This window comes from Tubulanus polymorphus, chromosome 7 (genome assembly GCF_964204645.1).
Source record: "Tubulanus polymorphus chromosome 7, tnTubPoly1.2, whole genome shotgun sequence".
Classification (NCBI taxonomy): domain Eukaryota; kingdom Metazoa; phylum Nemertea; class Palaeonemertea; order Tubulaniformes; family Tubulanidae; genus Tubulanus; species Tubulanus polymorphus.
The window spans coordinates 7215596-7236130 of NC_134031.1; the positions used below are offsets into that span (position 1 = coordinate 7215596).

The 20535-nt window shown below is 39.4% G+C and overlaps 1 protein-coding gene across 4 annotated transcripts in view; it reads right to left on the bottom strand.

The window, feature by feature from the left end:
• Positions 1–4917: 4917 nt before the first annotated feature.
• Positions 4918–20535, bottom strand: part of LOC141908180 (uncharacterized) — a 39046-nt gene continuing 23428 nt past the window's right edge. For 3 of the 4 annotated variants that reach the window (XM_074798074.1, XM_074798076.1, XM_074798077.1), the window contains 13 exons: positions 18126–18324; positions 17151–17237; positions 16972–17055; positions 15776–16237; positions 14891–14980; positions 14310–14487; positions 13532–13723; positions 12890–13072; positions 10905–11048; positions 10178–10307; positions 9759–9829; positions 9526–9621; positions 4918–8440 (listed from right to left, as the gene is read on the bottom strand). In XM_074798074.1, the coding sequence (XP_074654175.1) occupies positions 7502–8440; positions 9526–9621; positions 9759–9829; positions 10178–10307; positions 10905–11048; positions 12890–13072; positions 13532–13723; positions 14310–14487; positions 14891–14980; positions 15776–16237; positions 16972–17055; positions 17151–17237; positions 18126–18241 (2772 nt within the window). In that variant the 5' untranslated portion in view covers positions 18242–18324 and the 3' untranslated portion in view covers positions 4918–7501. Of the gene's footprint in view, positions 8441–9525; positions 9622–9758; positions 9830–10177; positions 10308–10904; positions 11049–12889; positions 13073–13531; positions 13724–14309; positions 14488–14890; positions 14981–15775; positions 16238–16971; positions 17056–17150; positions 17238–18125; positions 18325–18556; positions 19340–20535 lie in introns of those variants that run through there. The other variant, XM_074798075.1, reaches the window with a different exon arrangement.

Sequence of the window (20535 nt, forward strand, 5' to 3'; positions counted from 1 at the left end):
GCAAAGTGGCGCCGCGTCTATGAACGCGTGTGTGAGCGGAACTAATATGCAGCCGTGGTTTCGAATCCTGTATGATTCAAAAATATTCTTTAGATGCCATATCATTCCTTTGGGCGACGAAAATCGAAATTTAACGAGTTTAATGCATCCGAGATACAACAAAAATCCCTAACGTTATCGTTTATATGATACGTTAGTTCATTTGTTGCCAATCATTTTTAGGGTAACCTTGATTTATGATATTATCACCATGGAAACTGCATTTTGCGCTTTTTCATCGACACGCCAAAAAAGTTGATTTTGGTCTCCCAAAAGTAGAAATCGAATCTTGGCAAAGAAAACATTCCTTATAAATAACCTTAAACATGTGAGATCAGTGTATCCGATAGAAGGATGAAAAAATACGATTTCAGTAAATGCATTTAATGTGTATTGTTTTCTATCATTGCACCGCACAAATTTTTATGTCCCAGGTAAGACTTGATTGAATACGGTACTCTACAATCAGAATCCAATTTTCAAAATACAGTACTACAATTTTGAGTGGGTTATGAAATGATTTAAGCCATATTATACATGATTTGTCGTTTTTCGTGATTATTTTACCATATAATTTATGGTAAAAGTTCAGATTCATTGATGCCCGAACGTTGAACTGTTGTTGATTTTACCTCTTTCGCGCCACTCGTCAAAAATATACTTATGGATCCATTAGGCACCAGACATCACCTTGAAAAGGCTAAATTGAAAAAAAATGTACCGGTGAACCAAAAGTTTTGAATTCTCGCGCGAGAAAACAAAACTTTTTCAATTCTCGCGCGAGAAAATCAAAAGTTTTGAATTCTCGCGCGAAAAAACCAAACTTTTTGAATTCTCGCGCGAGAAAACCAAAAAACGGGCCAATGTGAAAAATTTGTTATCGTTGCTTTAGCCGTACAGAAAATTTTTTAGCATGGCCCGAATCAGCCACCATACAAAATTGCCTTTTTGCAACCCAAAATAAGTCGTCCCAATCGATCCCAAAAGCAGAAAAGGGCACGTATTTTTTAAGATGAGGCCAGATAAAAAAGACACATTCAGTGCATGGTATACATGCACGAATGGATTTTCGAAGGCTACGTCCCTGAGCAATCTGGGTTGACGTCGCATTCTATTTTCCAATTAACTTTCACAATTGATAAAATATCTTGGCCTGCGCAGTCATATGACAAAAACGATTTCCCCTGAAATTTCCGGGAAACTTGGTTCGGACACTCGCTGTCTCGTCACAGTGCGTTAGGACTTCTCTTAATAAAGGGCTGGTCTTGGCGTGCCCTTTCTATCAACTTATGACCGGTACTTTAAGCGGTCATTTTTTCATTTTCTTTGCTTCGTATCTGTTGCGTCTCGTGAAAACAATTTTCAGTCCAGTGGAATCGCAGTGTGGAAAGTTGACAGGAAGGGTAGCCTATTTAATCGAAAAGTAATAAACAACCAACATTCATTTTGTCATCGGTACCGTGAAGTCTAGGTGAGTGGCAATTTTTTATCTATCTAATTGAAAACTCGATTTTTTCTTTATGAAGTCTGTATACGTATATACATGAAAAATGTAGCAATCCATTGGCTATGCAAATTGTTGCAAAATATTTTCTTTTCTTTTTTGGCGATGTGATTCTAGGGAAAATGTCTTCTTTTCATCACCAGTCCTCTTCTTCCCACAGCTGTAAGTAAAAACTGTTTTTAATCAAGATTTCTAAAACGCCATTAAGGATCTCATGATTGCAAAGATAACAGCGGAATCATCAGTTATTCATAAAACTAACATGATCGATGGTTTTAAAGATAAACTATAGCCACTTATTCAAAAAAAGCCTAACCATAGGCATTAGGCTTATAACAAGTAAAAACATTCTACGATATTTCGCGAGCACCGATACAAAATTGGTGTCGATCTAGAACTTAATTCTTAGTGATAAATGTAATATATAGATTTGTATAATTCATTACAGCATGCAGTTCGTTCTCCTCGAGTGGTGGCACAGGCGAAATTAAGGCAAGTTTTTTTTCACTATGGATGATAGTCGGTTTTTATAGCCTGATAGTTTCGAAAATGCCTTTTAAAAGCTAGGGGTCGGGGTAGTTATTTTGATGGATCCGCGTGTGACTAGATATTTTCGTTTGAACGCTGCTTTTAGAACTGGGACCGCCCCGTGTCGAAAAATTCGGGGCAAGATTTTTCGGAATCTGGATACAATTTTCAGGGGTTTTTTTTAAATGAAAAGTAATCCATTCTCCAATGATTTATTGAGGTACTCAAATTCTTTTTTTTGGGGGGGGGGGCATTGATTTTCAATATGAAAGCTATACCCCTTTTCGCGGTGAAAAAGTGCCCTTTTTCTTGAAATAAAACGGGCCCTATGGGATTTGTCTCAGACTGTCATGTTAGTCCATGGACGACTCTAAAATGATATAATTCATTTTTTAGAGTCCATATTTAGCACATGTATATAAACTTTTATTTCCGGAACAGGCTTGTTTGTCTGGTATTCGGACTTCAAACCATCGACTGTCTTGGGTGCGTGCCTGGCGAGTGCACTCGGGCCCGATTAGAATGGATTTGCGGTTCTGTGAGGTTCACTGATTCCTGTGAACTCTGCGGAATTATTCTGGAGAGGTCTTTGACCGGCGAAAGACTAGAACTCAGCGTCATTATGGTGGCTGATCGGGCCACAACTCAAATTAATTTCAAAAACTTGTTTTTAGCACGTATGTTGATCTGAATTTAAATTCATTTCCGTGAGTTTGAAAACGAGGGATTTTTAAACTACTTTAAATCAATTTGAGACTCCGGGAATTCAGCAGCCACCCATGATTTAGATTATTGTATCTGAACCTATGATGGTCCGACTAAAGAATGATTCGAAAAGGTGTTATTTTCCAGCATCCGCTGAAAACGACTTGTTTTGATAACAGTTATATACTAAAATCAACTATGGGTACTTTTGTTAGGTCCTGAAAACATTTTGATTGTTTTCAGCAGGTGCTTTTTCGAAACCTTTGACCTGAGTTAAATATTCGTGTCTTAAAATAATTAGCTGCGGTTTCTGTTATATAAAGACACGAGGACCGCAAAGCGGGGGTGGGGGCATTAGGGGCTTATAATTCTTCGCTGCTTTAAAAATTCAAATAAAGTCCTTCTCCGGCCGCACACAAAATTTAAATTCGATGTGCGGACTCCTTATCACCAGAAAAAAACTGCACTTTCAGCGCTCGTGACTTTTAGAGCCCCCAAGTATATAGGCTTTGGGATCGGTAGTTAGCGCCCAACCCCGCCCCATCTTGAGGCCGTTTCGCAGCCCCTTGAGAAAAGCAGGCGCAGTAAATCCCTATCAAACTAACTATATATAGCTATATATACTTTTTTTCTGTTGCAGTTTGGTCAAAGTATCTCGGGGACTGGTCCAGCACTTTATAGGACCGCTGACGGTGTGGAGCACCAAGAAGGCGGGGCTAGGGTGACCAGTTTTTCCGCTACGGGACCGGCACTTTATAGGACCGCTGACGGTGTGGAGCACCAAGAAGGCGGGGCTAGGGTGACCAGTTATTCCGCTACAGGACCGGCACTCTATAGGACCGCTGGCGGAGCGAAACACCAAGAAGGCGGGGCTAGGGTGACCAGTTATTCCGCTACAGGACCGGCACTCTATAGGACCGCTGACGGAGTGGAACACCAAGAAGGCGGGGCTAGGGTGACCAGTTTTTCCGCTACTGGACCAACACTTTATAGGACCGCTGACGGTGTGGAGCACCAAGAAGGCGGGGCTAGGGTGACCAGTTTTTCCGCTACGGGACCGGCACTTTATAGGACCGCTGACGGTATGGAGCACCAAGAAGGCGGGGCTAGGGTGACCAGTTTTTCCGCTACAGGACCGGCACTCTATAGGACCGCTGACGGAGTGGAACACCAAGAAGGCGGGGCTAGGGTGACCAGTTTTTCCGCTACTGGACCAACACTTTATAGGACCGCTGACGGTGTGGAGCACCAAGAAGGCGGGGCTAGGGTGACCAGTTTTTCCGCTACGGGACCGGCACTTTATAGGACCGCTGACGGTATGGAGCACCAAGAAGGCGGGGCTAGGGTGACCAGTTTTTCCGCTACGGGACCAGCACTTTATAGGACAGCTGACGGTGTGGAGCACCAAGAAGGCGGGGCTAGGATGACCAGTTATTCGGCTACGGGACCAGCACTTTATAGGACAGCTGACGGAGTGGAGCACCAAGAAGGCGGGTCGAGAATAACTGGTTTTTCTGGTACAGGACCCGGACTCAGGAACTAGTGACCATTTTCAGCGAATGAAACGTACAAGACCTGCTACATGCTACTAGACCCAAATTAGAAATTCTAATCTATATATAGCTTTTCAATGATTGAAATTTTGTGGTGGTATTAGTCTGTAGATACATATAAACTACATATGTGTACACACATATGTGTCATGTGAACCAGCAATCATGATTTTCTTGCTTATGATATGGTCAAGCCCTGACGAGCATCCCCATCGTAACTCAGATTGACTGAGCCCGCCAGACTCGGTCGATCAGCCGTGAACTAAGTCCTCTTAAAAGTAGTCTTTAAGTTGTTAGATCGGCTTCAGTATCTAAATAGCTCGGACAGTGGCGGATCCAGGGGGGTTCCAAGGGTTCTGCAATACCGTGCCCCTTGGAGTTGCCCCTAAATCCATGGATTAGTAGTGGAATAATAGTGGAATAATAGTGAGTGCCCTTGGAACCCCCTCCTGATAGGGCCCTGGATCCGCCCCTGCTGGAAACCGGTCTTAAATCTAAGCCATGACCCCAGAGGTTCCAAAAATCAGAATCATCTCAGCTTATTACAAACTCAATCACAAAATCGTATTCAGTCATTCATTCCAAATAATTTTATTGATACATAAACGATAGAGTGGACTTTGATTTTATATCTTCCAAATCGATAATATAACAATCGAAATTGAACAACATATTTCTTCAATACAAGCGAATACATTTTTGTAAGTGTAAATTCATCAGAAAAAGTGGAGAGCAAACTTGATAATATACAAAAATTATAAATAACCATCCAACACATGATAAATTCAAATATCAAAGGACAAGGTCGATTAGCAGTTGATCAGCACATAATTGAACAGTAGAACAATAGAAACGATACAATTGTAGAATTCGTAATATTTAACTTATTCCTGTATGAACTATTCATCTAATCATTTAGAAAAATTTATGAAATTCAACAGCGAATAAATATTTTTTCAAATAATGCATTTTTACATATCACTCATTGGGTTACGAGTATATGAGAATTGAGCCGTTTCGACAACGATTCGAGTAACTTCAGCAGATATCCCACAAAAATCAACGTACAGTAGACTCAGTCTATGGGGGTACCGGCCGCTACGGTAATCCGCTCAAATCAGCGGGTTTCTATCCCTACCGTGTCAATGTGAAATAATCTGAAAATCTATACCGGTATTTGTCTATACGGGTAACATTTAACGCTACTGATATAGCGGTGGCGTTGGAACTGTAGCGACTTTTACTGAATAACGTTTTTTTTTTCATTGAATATCACGTTTTTTACGAAATTGAAGTAAATTCGCTGCAGCAACATCAGAACCTTTCAAAAATCGGCAATTGGCCACGGCAATCAAAAATTGCTTCCAATGCGCCTATATAGGCGGAGTCTACTGTATATCATTATGGTGCAGGTATCAATCCATGGGTCACACACCCTTGGACATCGATCATATGCTAAGTCAGGATGCGACTGCTTTTTGTGATAAACAGTGTTCTTGTTTTTCTATAGTCTATGGAGATGGAGTGCACCGGTAATGAATTTCAAACTGAATACGTCGGAGGGCAGGAACTGAATATAGGAAATACCTGGGTCAATCGTTAAAGGGCAGTTTTAAGTTAACAAGTCGATAACTGGCTTAGTGCATTGTAACTATGGTATTCATCTGGGGCCAGTTGCTCAAAAGTTGGTAAATGATAACCGACGGATAAATACCGTATAGTAACAATGAACTTTTAATTGTCACTACATCAACTAAATCAAACTTTTGAGCCACAGGGAAAATTAACTATCGAATGTCCAATTGGGTGGACCAAGGCCGCAGTTCGGAAGCTGCATGAATTTGTTCGTAGCTCTTACATCATTTCGAGTATATCATTACTATCACATTTTCCATAAAACTTTTTCAGCAATGCCATCCGAGTGCACTGATGTTTCGTTTTTCGAATTTACTAGCGAATAATCTCCATAATATACAAAATACTGTTAGCGCGGTGTTACTGTAAGATTATACCCGTTTCGGCAGTTTCGAGATTTAACTCTTTCAAAGTCAAAGTTTGTTGATTTGAATTAAGGGATCATTCACTTATTACGTACGCATTAGGGTACGGGGAGGGGTAAGTGCAATTGCGTACTGTTGAAAAAGTCAAATCTTATGCGTACGTAATTAATGAATGATCCCCGATATTTCTCTGTAGAGTCAAATTTCAAAATCGCAAATAAGAAATTGTTAAAATATTTTACGCATAGACTAGTATAGAATAGAGAGGCATTTTAAAGTTCGGTAAAAAAAGCTGCCAGGGTAGGTTCAGAGGACAAACCTTCATAGATTAGAATAGAAAACGGTTACCTTTAGTAAATATTGATTACCAGAACATTTTAATCAAGTCATATTACTAACTAGCCACGCTAGTTATGTCATCATACATGAATCTTTTCAGATATATCTTTTCGGATATCATCCTCATTGAATTACTGAAACCTCTTCGAACTTTCGCACGATTCAGCACCTGAAAATGCTTTCACGCGTCAAAGAGAAGTCCGTATCAAAGTAAAAGACAGTTTTTCATTAAAGTATCGTAGAAATATTCGGAAAATATTTCATCCAGCTTTAGCAACATTCTGGGATGAACATTATAAAAACCCACTATTTACAGATTAAAAGTATCAGAAACCGAGAATTTATTGAATCAAAAATATATTTAAAAGCCACAACGTTTCGATCTCATCTAAGAGACCATTGTCACGTCGTTTCTTTTAAACCTTTCACCGCCGCTATTTTTTAAGTCATTTTTTTAGTGTAACTTGTAAAATTTGTCCATTAAAATCACTTGAAGTTACTTTTGTGTTTTTACTACAGATAAAATTCTATCAATATCCGCCAAGTAGAGATACTTCCTAGTGAGTTTTATTCAGCTCCCGAACTATTTCCGTAGCGGCAGTTCGAGGTCAAATTATACTCCCGAATATCTTGGGAACGGCAGGCATAGGGTCAATAAATTTTTGATTCAATGAATTCTTTAATACTTTTAATCCGTAAATTGTGGGTTTTTATTATATCGTTCTCTCTCCAGGTTTAATTGTGGCTATTCTACCATTCCGAGATGAAATTACACATTTTACGCAATCCGCGTCAAAGAATTCGAGAACAAAATCGAGTACAGATGACCATATTTAGAAAGGCTGCGAGAAAACTATTTGCATCGGTTTGCTCGTATCCAACGAGACTTGGTGAGTTGGACCAGACGGCAATAAGAACGAGTGCACACTGGTCGATCGTACTAATTTATGGCAGATTGAACACTGGTCGTCGTCCGTTTGTTTACGCAACGCCGTCAACGTCGCGACGCTGCCTGATCGCTGAATCGGTTTACGAGGCGAGGACGTCGCCGTCGGTGTCGTGGCCAACCCGGTTGATAACGATCGACGTCGTCGCGGCGACGGCGAACTCAACCGACTAAACACGTTCTCTTTATCGTTGCTCGCGTTTTGCGACGAACTTTGCGCGTTTTCCAATTTATCGCGGTCCTCCGCGCCACGTTTCGCTTTCGTTTGTGGTTGAGGCAGTCTCGACGGTTTTGTAGCGGCTAAATGTGGAGTAGAAGATGTCAGACGTTGCGACGATTTCAGGCCCTGATACTGAGCAAGTTTGCTCTTCAATTTCGGTTTCGAAGACGACGACGCCGCGGCTGACGACACGTCTTCCGTAGATTTACTAGTTGTCGCGTCGGGCATTTTCCGCTGAGGAGTTTTCGTCACTAGACTCACCGGAGTTTTAGCTTTCAACGGCATCCGAGGTCGCGGACTACCGGTTACGACTACCGGCTTCACTCCTAGTTTACGCAACAATTCATCGGGTTTATCTTTTTTAAACGTGCCACGTCTTTCGCTCGACCGATTCGCATTCGAGCTTGCTGCGCTCGAGTTTTCGCTTGCCACTGCCGCAGCTGCTGGGGCCAACCGTGGTTGACGTGACAACATGTATCGCGGTGTAGCCGGTGCGCTGTACGTTTGATTCAAAGATCGTCTTTTACTGCTCGTAGCAGTAGTAGTAGGCACAGCTGTAGAACTACTCAATGACAATCGAGAAGGTTTCGCCGGACGCACGTTACCCTACAAAATACCAGCAAAAGCAATTTCAATTGTGTAGGCCACATGAACATTCTAATCGGAATACAAGCCATAGGCCCTACTGGGATGACATAATTAAGATGGTACCACAATCTTAGTTAGTAGCATAGGGGAGATTCCCGAAGGCCTTCATTTTAGGATAATGAGCCTCACTAATTCAGGTCGCAAAAACTTCTATGTTCTGTTAAGTTTGTCGCCCATATGCAGTTTTCTCTACCCGAGATGGTAGACAGACTTCCGAGCACCCCGGATGAAGATGGTTTGCGCATATCCCAGCATGCCTCAGATTTGGTGGGAATGAAATGTATTTTCTTCTAGGCACAGTCAAAGCAACAATGGGTCATCACATGGATTAGGAAAATTTCAAGCATTTTGTCCAAGGCAGAGATTAATCTGAGGCAATTGGCTCCATGCTGAGCCTAATGTAATTCACTTTACAGTGGAAGCACATTATAACTAATTGGGACGGACTTATTCTATTGGGTTGGAAGCAATTTTTGATTGCTGCGGCCAAATGCCGATTTTGGACAGGTTCTAAATATTGCTGCGGTTAATTTACTTAATTTCTTCAAAAACGTGGTATAGAAAGACAAAAAAAAAACGTCATTCAGTAAATTATTGCCGCGGCTTACGCAGCTGCAGTCGCTGCACTTCCAACGCCACTGGACAGAGCAAATCAAAGATTTCATTTCACAGAAATCGATATTGAAATACAATTTTAGATCTTAAAATAAAACCCGGAAGTAAAACGGTAGACGATACCGCGGGTTCACACGTGAACACCTGCTGATATCTGCGGCTAAGCCAATCACAGAGGAGTCTTTGCTTTCTGATTGGCTTTTTAAAACAGATATTTTTGCGTTCAGATTTTTGCAAAAAAGCTCGTATAAATTTTAACAAGGCCCTTTTTCAAAATTCAGCTTCATAGGGGTTGGAGAATGGATAATGCTCTAATGAATGATTTGTATGAATATATGCTCAGTTGCACAGTCAAAGAGCCTTAGCTCTGGGAACCATGTCATTGCACAACTCTCAACATATGACACCATGAAATATCGATAACTTACCGATGAGTTCAAATTCAAACTTTTTTGCGTCGAAAGTTTAGGTTTCACAGACATCCTTTTTTCAATTGTGCTGACAGCTCTCTTCAACGGAGCACTCTGAAATACCGAACATCATTCATATTGATGAACTAATGGACCACACGGCTGCATAGGTTAGATTTATCAGAAATCGTAGCTCATTTAAAATACACTAATAAAAGTAATATAAATTTCTAAACTTTTACTGAATTTACCCGGTTCTGACTTGATAATTTTGGTGCTGGTCTTAACTGTTTATTCTCCTCAATCTGGACGAAGGATGCCTCTATAAAATTTGAAAAAAAAAAATTTTCCATAATATCTCTTGTACAGCAGTAATCTCATATTGTAATGTGAATTTTTTTCAGAAAGAAACAAAGACTGAAATAATCAATTTTTACAGGTACTCGTGGATTTACACAGTGGACCCTCATTAGAGTGAAATTCCCGGGACCAGGAAATATGTTCGTTATAACCGATAGTTTGTTATATCCAGTATGAAATTAATCAAATTGTCTTACTCCGGACAAAATTCGAAACTTTTTATATCTGATGAATCGTTGTATCCGAGTTCGTTGTAACGAGGTTCCTATTTGGTTTCTATTTAGCCTCATACAACACTACTAGTACTTACCATCTTTGATTTTATCTTGCAACTTTTTAGGAATCTGGTCCCACTCCGGTAACAGCAGTAACTGCGATAAATTGTGGGTGATGAACAATTGACAAAGTTCTTCGATGCGTTTCGTTAGTTTTCTCGAGTCCTGAAATACAACACAAAGTGAATGACCGATTCAATTCAATTACTTAGGAAAATATGGTGACAACGGTTCTCGGGCTGAGGCTCAAACGCGAACTCCGAAATCATCATGCGTTAGTTCCCATTGCATTATGGATATGTTGTATCTAGGGTCAATAGCTAAATATTTTCAAGACAAATTTTTGAATTTCAACCCGGTTCCTCAGTTATGAGGTCATCTTCAAGGTCATGTCGGTTAGTTTTTAGTGCCTAGTTCTGCTGCTAGGTGGCGCACTTGGTCCACTCTTTGCACTGCATCACTAGACCTCCTTATTAACATAACACCCAAGTTTCATCAACCGACTCCTAATGAAGCTAAGTATAGCTGAAAGACAGCCACACATATAGGCAAACAGTACAAGAATAAGGGTTTCACGGAAGCCCGAGAAACAATATCATTCCCTGGTCTTACGTCAATGGTTAGGTTTACGATCATTCCGATGGGTTTGGGATTATTGGTGATACATCAAAAACAGAAAATAATTACTACAACATCACAAGAAAAGTAGTCCAAAGACTTGACAGTTTAGCCATAGAACACTTTTCAATCCCTCATACTTACCAAGCTCCAATCACAGATTCCACTATGAGCAAACGATTTCAACTTTCGCGCCGACATGTAAGACTGACAAGCCACTGATACCGGCTGCGAATGAATCACTTTGTTCATCCAAAATTCCAATAAATCCAAATTCTCCGAAGCTTCCTGCAAATCAAGATGACGATGAAAGAAACTTCAAGGAAATACGAGATATGCTTTTTTACAGTGGATATTACGTCGGATAAAAAACTGAATAAACTAGGAGTCCAGGGACACCATGCCCACTTGGGAAGTGGTTTCAAATGCTCAACAATCTAACAATTTCAATATTCAACGCCCTCTGGTGACCATATACAAAAACCAATGACCTTGAAACTCAATACAATCATAAAACATGTCAGCAGCTACGATTTTGTAATTGATTGTGATAACAAAAAATGCCTCGTTACTAATTTAATATGGAAATACTAAGTTAATCTACTATTCAACGCCCCCTGGTGACCATATTAAAACCCCCAATAACCTTGTAACTCACCATATTCATAGAACATGTCATGAACTACAACTTTGCAATTGATCATGGTAACAAAATATGCCTAGGTACCAATATAATAAGGAAATACCAGGTTATTCTACTATTCAACGCCCCCTGGTGACCATACAGAATAACTAATTTCCTTAAAACTCACCACAATCATAGATGATGTCATGAGCTACAACTTTGCAATTGATTGTGGTAACAAAATATGTATTGGTACAAATATAATATAGAAATACTAAGATATTGTATTATTCAACGCCCCCTGGTGGCCATATACAAAAAACAATGAACTTGAAACTCACCCCAATCATAGAACACGTTATACGCTACAACTTTCTAATTCATTGTTGTAACAAAATATGCTTAACAATATAATGTCGAAAAACTTTTTCCCACCTACGAATGAGAACTAATGACACCAAGATGGCCGCCAATTGCGTCATAATTGGCGGATCAAAAATACCTATCTCAGGTATAAAACATCCCTTTACAAAGAATACCCATCACAAATTGCAATGAGAAATGGCAAACCAGTAGGAAGCTACAGGACCTAGAATTCTGGCCAAAATTGACATTTTTGGGCACTAAAAAGGTCATAGGACGGCCATCTTGAGTCAGATGGACCCAATTTTTCTTATGCTGATGGGCCCTTGGTAGATTCAAATATATTCGAAAGATCAAGGTAATTGATCATATCGCATTCAAAATTTCCCTCGTAAACTTAAAAAATGTGTAAAAAGTGCTGATTTTGGCGAACAACAATGGCTGCCAGTCGGCCATCTTGATTCTGATAGGGCCAGTTTTTGGGCTGAAGATGTGTCTAGGGTAGATACATGTATAAACCAAATATCAAGACATTACCTTGAAGCGTCTTCAAAACCTCCCAAAATAACTGGATTCTGTCTACGGACGGACGACGGACGAAAAGTGAACGCAATAGCCCGCTGGGACTAAAGTCCCAAGTGGGCTAAAAATGTACTGATTTCATTTAAAGATTTCCCGAACATGCATTTCGGTACAGTCTTTTGGAAAACAACAACAAGATATCTCAAACATTTCGAACAGTTTTTTTTAAATGTGTTCCACAGTTCATGTCTGATTTTTTACTCCCGAGTTCTAACATTGGAATAAGAGTCGAACTTAACCAAGAACTGTTAAACTGGGTCATGCGGAATCTCGATTTCAATCTATCCTGGTAAATCAAACAAAAATATTATCAACAGTTAGCTCTTTACATTAACGATCTTAAATCCAGATTGCTCAATAAAAAACATATATCTCAGATCTAGGAAATTTTTTTTTGTACCAGGTAGAGTAAACCTTGCCTAACTCTGACAGACTGGGACTGATTAAGTCAGAAAGAAATTAATATTTTTCCAAGTTACTGGTAGTCACAAGTCCCAAGTTGGCCGTGTCCTCTGTATTAGGTGACGTTTTTCTGAAGTAAAAGCAGTGACCAACATACTAAATATTCTTTTAGAAACGTCTGCGACTGGAGAACGGCGGAGAAATTCTGCTGTATGAAGGCGATACATTTTGTAGTGATGACAGTCAATAGATCAACTACAGTATCGGCCCATTTAACTAACGGTAGAATCGATTTCACTCTGTCACAACCGCAAAGTACGGATAACACCGTATCAACAGTCTGAAATATTAATAACATCAAATTGTCAATTTCAAAACATTTCTATCGAGGCCGTTTTTTGAGTACGCATGTGCCATCCGGGAATCTGCCAAAAAAATCATACGGAAAACGTTACTCTGTCTGTCCAGTTTTTATCATGAATATTCAACAAAATTTTTCTTCATATTTCCGTCTTAATTTTCAATTTCTAATGATTTGAAAAAAGTAAGTTTTCTTTGTCTTTCCCATCATTTCAATTCAATTCAACATGAATTTCACTTGTTATTTATTTTTTGGCACAGGCCTTCTCAAGATTTTATGTGGCAAATACTGGAATAATAAAAAAAAGAAGTTTTTTCATTTGATGGATAAAAAGCAAAAAATCCTTCAAGAGCATTGTCCGTTTAGAAGGGGTTTCTAAGGAATGAAGGAGTTGTAGGGACCATGCTAATGGTTTATTCGTGTCTTCGTGATACTCACCAGATCTTCGACGAGTTTCTGACAGCAGCTCTTCAGTAAATCGGGAGGCATCGCGGCGAATTGTTTCGTCGGCCAAACCTTCGTGAAATGTTTCGTAACCCAAACTAAAGCTCGATCCAACACGTCGGTTAAACTGTAAAACGACGCCAGACTCATAGCTTCGATTACTCCGGCTATACACTCGTTACAAGGCTGCAAAACAATGAAGAAATCCACATCAAACACGGCGTAAATAACGGGACCACAAAAATCTCGATCATCATGACAGTATGGGGTACCAGCACTCAATAGATGGCGCTGGGGGATTCATAGTGAAAATCAGTTCATTTTCAATGAAATTTGAACTGGATATTTAGGGCCAAAAATTATCAAACAAGTCAATGAATAGATATAAGATTCACTTTGTCAAGGAAATTGAAGCGTGAAAAGCGCCACTAGTGAACCTGGCAGAATCCTCGCTTGCCACAGTAGCATTGCCAATACCCCATTTATGATGATAATATTTGAATTTTCAATGATGTGGATTATGGGAACTGGATTCATGTACAGCAGACCCCACTTGTCACGGAGGCAAATGCATTGGAATATAACAAGCCCTTTTCAAAATCTTTCTACTGAAAATCCACGCAATATGAACAAGAGCAATTTGCACGTCAAACACTATCTAAAATGTTGATTCAAGGGCGACAATTGAGAAACCAGAATCATGGCATCCAGTAAAATTACAATCCTTCTCCGATTATTATTCTATAACAATTAGCTCTGGACAACTACGAACCTTATGAAAGAAATGGCATTTTTTCTTGAGTAATATATATCCGGCTAAATCTTTAAGCCCTTCTATTCCGTACATGTCGGCAACTTGTATAATTTCAGGCAGACTGCATGACCCTTCGGTGTCAATAATAGCGCCGTACAGAAACTCCAGCGCAAGATAGGCACCGGCCTGACTAACTCTGTAAAAAGATAACAAGACTAACTTGACCTCTTCACTACCACAGATAATGTAATGCCCTCGAGAAGATTAGTACCCAATGGCATCATTCTATTCAAATTAATTCAGCCCGACATTCAAATCTCGCTTGGCCATGTTTTGGTGGGAAGTATATTAATATATTGACAATCGTGGATGAATGGCCTTCTTAATTACCATTAGAATTCATGATTAAAATACATGAAAACTCATTAGATATAAAATAAATGTCAAAATTGACAACTATAATTGAAACGCCCGAATATTCATGAACTATTTTTGTAATTGCTTTTCAGCATCGAAAAATTTATGCTGTAAGAATTTTTCCATTCAAGTGAAAATCATAGCTGAAGGTTTTAATGTTGGAACTTATGGAAGTTGCTCACCCTTCTAAGGAGATCTCTTTCTGTATGCTTTCCTTCCATGTTCCGCTGAGCATTGCCTCAAAAAAACTACATCTAGCTGACAAAATAAATCTAAAAAATATATGTGAAAATACAGTAAAACCTATTTTAGTGAAAGGGTCTATATACATAAACACGTTTTTTCTCCCTAGGAACCAAAAGTTTCTAGTTCACTTCCAATTGAGTGAACCCTCTCTACGGTGAGTAGTGAATGTTTGTTCAGGTTCCAAATAAGACATTTTACCTCTCTATAATGAAGATTGCTTACGTACGTATGTCCGGACAGTCAAAAAATTATTAATCGATTGAGTTCAATATGAACCAGTTCATAATTACTAATCGCCCAACAACTAATTAATTTAATAGAGGTTTACATTACATAGATTAGTCGAGAGTTGTGTCGCATCTTGAATATACTGGTAACTTTATTGGATAGAATAAAGTTTTGACAATACAGTGGAACCGTATTTTAACGAGCTTAGATACACAATTTATCGGATATAACAAATATAGATTTTCGTCCTGAATAAGAAATTCTAATCAATTTCATACTGGATAAAATATATTTTCTGGTTCCGTGAAGTTCGCTGTAACGAGCTTCCACTGTAATGGGAAAATGTATCTGGTATTGTTGGTAATAAATTGTTGGTACTAATACTAACAGGTTACACCAATATCAGGGGTGAAAATGGTGGTCTTCAAATTTTCAAAGTCAGATATTTTGGAAAGGGGTCAAAAGCGTGCAGCCAGAATTCCCTATCAATATGCCAATATCAATATGGGTATGTGACTAACTAGAACCTCATATCTTGACCCTGGATATTGTTTGTTCGGTATACTTGTATTTCTAGCCGATTTCTAACTCACCGATGGGCTTTGTAAACTTGTTCGCCGATGCGAACGTCGATATCTGCGTTCGATTTATGAAGAAACATCTGCAACAGATCAGCACCGAGTTTCGACGCCGGCTGTCCATGGTCGGGACTACGCGGTGAGCTGTCCGTTCGGTCGTCGTTTTCCCCGGTAGCGTCGTCGATTTGGTTTATACAGACATTTGTACCGTCGTCGATCGAGTTATCCGAAAATATATCGGAATCATTTCGTAATGTCAAATCGATCACTTTAACGTCATTCGAATTATCGCTATCGTCCAGCGCGAGAGGTAGTTTCGATTCGAGCTGTTTTATGCTTTGTGTGTCGACAATAACCGATGGTCGCGGAGTGCGAAGCAGTAGTTCTTTGGTTTCAGGCGGAATGACTTCGATGTTGTTGAGGTATGGGTCTAACAACTCGCGTGCAAGGCTTACGTCATCGCATGTGTAAATTTGTCTGAAATGCAATTTTGGCAATAATACTGATGAGGCTTATAAAGTGCAAAATTCAATAGGACTGCTCAGATTGCCTTACATATATGCTTCCTTTCGATGGTATCACTACCCCTAGCCTATATCCCTAATAACTCAAATTCTGTAAATTCGACCGCTGATCATACAACTATATCTGTACTTCGATCACTGATTTCAGGATCAAATCCTCTGGTTTCGCTCCCGGCAGGTGCGGTAGGTTTATAAGGGGCACCAAATCAATCAATCAAATAATTAGTAAGGTCAATCCCTATATGGAGAAATATCATCCATGCAACTTAACTACTCAGTGCTCATGAGTAATTCATGAGATCAAATTCCCATTTGCTACTGGGTGGAAAGAGGCTTTCTGAGGATAAGTAGCATGTCCCAGGGGACTACAGTAATGCGCAGTTTGACGCTACAACCTTCCTTTACTTGGAGTCAAATGCCCTAACCACTACCATCCATTGGTCCTGACTGAATCAAATTAAAGAATCTCAGATGTCAAATGCCTGTCAAATGACTTTTTACCACATTTCGACACGCTTGGTTGTCAATACAATAGACCAAACAGTATTTAGCAGGGGAGCAACGTGGGGCATTTGCTCCCCCAGAAATTTTGGAAAAGTGCCCTTTTAGCGAATATTATTGTTATTTCCTTGCCCCCCCCTAAAATTCAAATGCTAGGTACGGCCCTGATTATATTAATAAACCAACCTCAAAATTTCTCTGGCTTCAGAGACTTTGGTTTCTTCAAGTTTTATGGTATCATCCTCATTCAATAGCGCCAACTCGGGCAATCTAGAATTGAAATAACACATTAAGATTAAGAAGGACTGAGACAAACTACGCACAAATAAACTGCGTAAACTCAATACTGAACATGGATTATTTACCTCACTTGTAAGATTTGCTGGTGTGCTTTGATCTCGCCATCTTCACATAAGATAGTCAAATCGGAAAATAAACTCTCGTCCAACAACCTATCAACATAAATTAAGCTTCATTTTCACAATACTGTAGCTTTTCACAATACTATACCTGTAGACTATGATAACCTTATGCCTTGGTCAGCTCAGGGCCCAGTTTCACAAGAAGGATTTTATAAACGCTGAAATCGATTTACGATAAATTGAATTACAGGTGAAGTTCAAGCCTTTTAATGGCAGATTTCTTTTAGGGATATCAATAGTTTCGGTGTGGACACTCGGTAGAGAAAAATATCTCAAGTCAGGCCTAGTGCCTCGTCTCTCCGATATTGGCAAATGTTAGCTATGCATCTAGGGTGGAGTCCTACCGAGTGTCAAAGTCGGCAATCTCTCGAGTTGTTGCACTGCATAAAACACTATCGAATGGTTCAATGTTTATTAAGTAAACCTTTGAGTGAAACTAAGCGCTCTAACTGCTATAATACAGAGGCATGAAGGATTATAACCTGGAACAATCTCAGGGTTGTCTCGTGCTGTCCATGTCACCAATCTCATTTCATGACTTTCAAGGTTGACTTTTTTGACTCCATGACTTATAATCGTCATGCTTAAGCCAGGAATCCTCAAATCTACATTTTCCAGGCAATTAGTTGATTTTTAGAGCTGTGATAGTGAACTTTGATTTGCAGATGATAACTAATGACTGATGCCATTTAAGGACTATGACAATGATTAAAGGATTTTACAGCCCATTCCATGAAACTTACGGCCTTGAATTGACTCATTCCCATTTCTAAACTTTCAAGGACTGCTATGATTGAACCTTGCAATCCAAAAGCGGCTCTCAGCAACTCAGAAGCATCCTATTTCCAATCTCGTATGGCAGCCATCCGTGCTTGGTGCAATGGTCTACCCGGTCATGGGAAGAAGAATAAGACATACCTTTTCAAATCATTTCTCAAACCATTCGCGAGTTTGTGACAAAGTTTCTCTCTTTCTTTCGCACACTTCTCCGTTAAAGTTAACCCTCCAGGTTTCTTGCCCTCTGGATTCTCCATCTCTCACCGACCAGTACCCTCCAACTGCCTGTCCTCCTGCTGTCTGTCCTCCTACAGTCTGGATCGTTTTTGTTAAGTTACATCTGAAATGACATCCATAAATTGAGAACTACCGATAAGTTGCATATGCCGTTTATACGAGGTTTAATTCAGAATAAAAAACCCAGTTATGAAGAGAAACAAAGAGAGCATTTGTAATGACCGTATGACTGAATTCTTTGAGCCATTTTCGGACTGTTTTCAAATGACCCATAGAAAATCTCGCTATTATCTTAGTTTTTCTTCATAATTATTTATTGAATCGTAGACAGTCACTTTTCTTTGGACACCAATTTTATGTTCGGTCTCAGTCTGATGTACAGGATTCCCTACAACGACCACTTGATATAAGATGACAGACCAGTCATTCCTATATAAGTATTAGTTATTGTAAGTTATATATTCCTATATAAGATATAAGTTTTCGAGGAGAAAATTTCAAATTTCGAGGAAACATCTACACCACTTTCATATTCTTATTACTGTTGACCCTTCCTAAATCGACGAAGCATATCTCGATACAAACCTTTAATTGAGTGGTTTCATAAGCAAATTTTTATCCTTGACACTACACTCTACTGCTCGGTTTCTAATTCAGAAGCTGCCGATTAGGGTAACAATAAGATCCTGGTTCCAACTGTACTGGTTTAGTCGTAATGTGCAACTTTTAAAGTATCTGATTGTCTAAAGTACCTGATTTCGAGCTCCTTCAAGCACCTTCGGTTTCCATTTAGTTTTTAATGAATCAAGTAGTCGTAGGGACCCCTTAAGTACTTACTCACTACAAGCGTTTAGACTACAGTACAACTACATGTATTTGAAAGTTTTTTCTTCATGAGGCCTAGGACTATATCGTTTTACCCTCAATAAAAAAGTAAACACTGAAATTATTGTAGCAGTTAATTTCAGGTTAAGATTGGATTAATTGCCATGATAGAAATTAACTGTTACTGTCAGTAATCAGGCTTTTTTTGTAGAACACTATTTGGAGCATTGCCAATAGATACCCCATTACGAGCAGGCCTGGATAATGATCCACAACACAAAGACGGCTTGTTGATCGACTATATGAAAATAATGTACAAGAAAAAACAGCATGATTCAGCATGAAAAATCAAGCTGCACAGCATAATGTTCAATCTCACCAGATAAATGTATAAACACTATGAGTCAGGAAAACAAACTAAACAACCGTATAGCAAAATTAGAAAGTGCAGAACAGCCAATATAGAATAAAACTGGATATGTTTTTTGAGGCAATGTACCTACACCAGACTTGCATATCGACGATCAGATTGGCCGAATATTTTTGTGCATCGGTCTTAACTAAAAACATAGGCCTATAGAGATAATACTGATGGGAGCAATTCAAAATTTCAAAAAAGATTAGGCTAAAATAAAATGATACCGGTTCCTTAGTTCTCCCATGAGGCGGGTCACTATTGTGAACTGCAATACAATTTGTAAGCAGTTCATTTCTATAGCTGCCGGATATGTTATGGTTAGTTAGTTACCCAATTCTCCAGCATTACGTCATAATGCTCGGGATTCCATGAGAAGAGATCACTTCCGGAGTCACTGAGGTCCAACTTCCTTGTGGGTGACGGACGTATTTTGAGAGTGCTCTCATCAAAATTTTTTTTTTTCGTTCGTTATCGGTGGTCATCTACTGTTGTAAGGTGAAACATTTTATATGTTTATATTTATTTACTTTTTCTTTACCTACTGTTGTAAGGTATTTTGAATTTGAATGTTTATGCCATGGCGGCTTATAATAAATTAGATTTACTGGACATTGGGTCTGAAATTACGGTCGCCAATGAGGATGAGTCAGTTTGTTCGGCTGGTCTTGTGGCTGACGAAATGTCAGTTCAACAGGCTATTGATGAAGGACGGAGTCAGTCTTTTCTCCTTCTGTCCGATTGTTATGGGTCTTCGATTAAGAAGAACTCTCAGTCTGTAGCCGTAGGCCATAGTGTTGATAAAAAAGATAAGGACAAAGCCGTTAGACCGAAAGCAATTCCAAAAATTTCTCGTCGAATTGTTAGGTCAAAGAGCTCAGGTTCAGCTCAACCAGAGACTTTATCTGAAAGTCATGTCGATCCTGTCATGACAGAGTTTTTAGAGATGAAGAAAAGACTTGAGGCTTTAGAGTCTCAATATTTGCAAAGTGATAATGATCGGTTCGATCTTGGTCAGCAGGATCAATGTGATTTTGGTGATGAGCTTAATGCGTCTGACCAATTTGCGGCTAT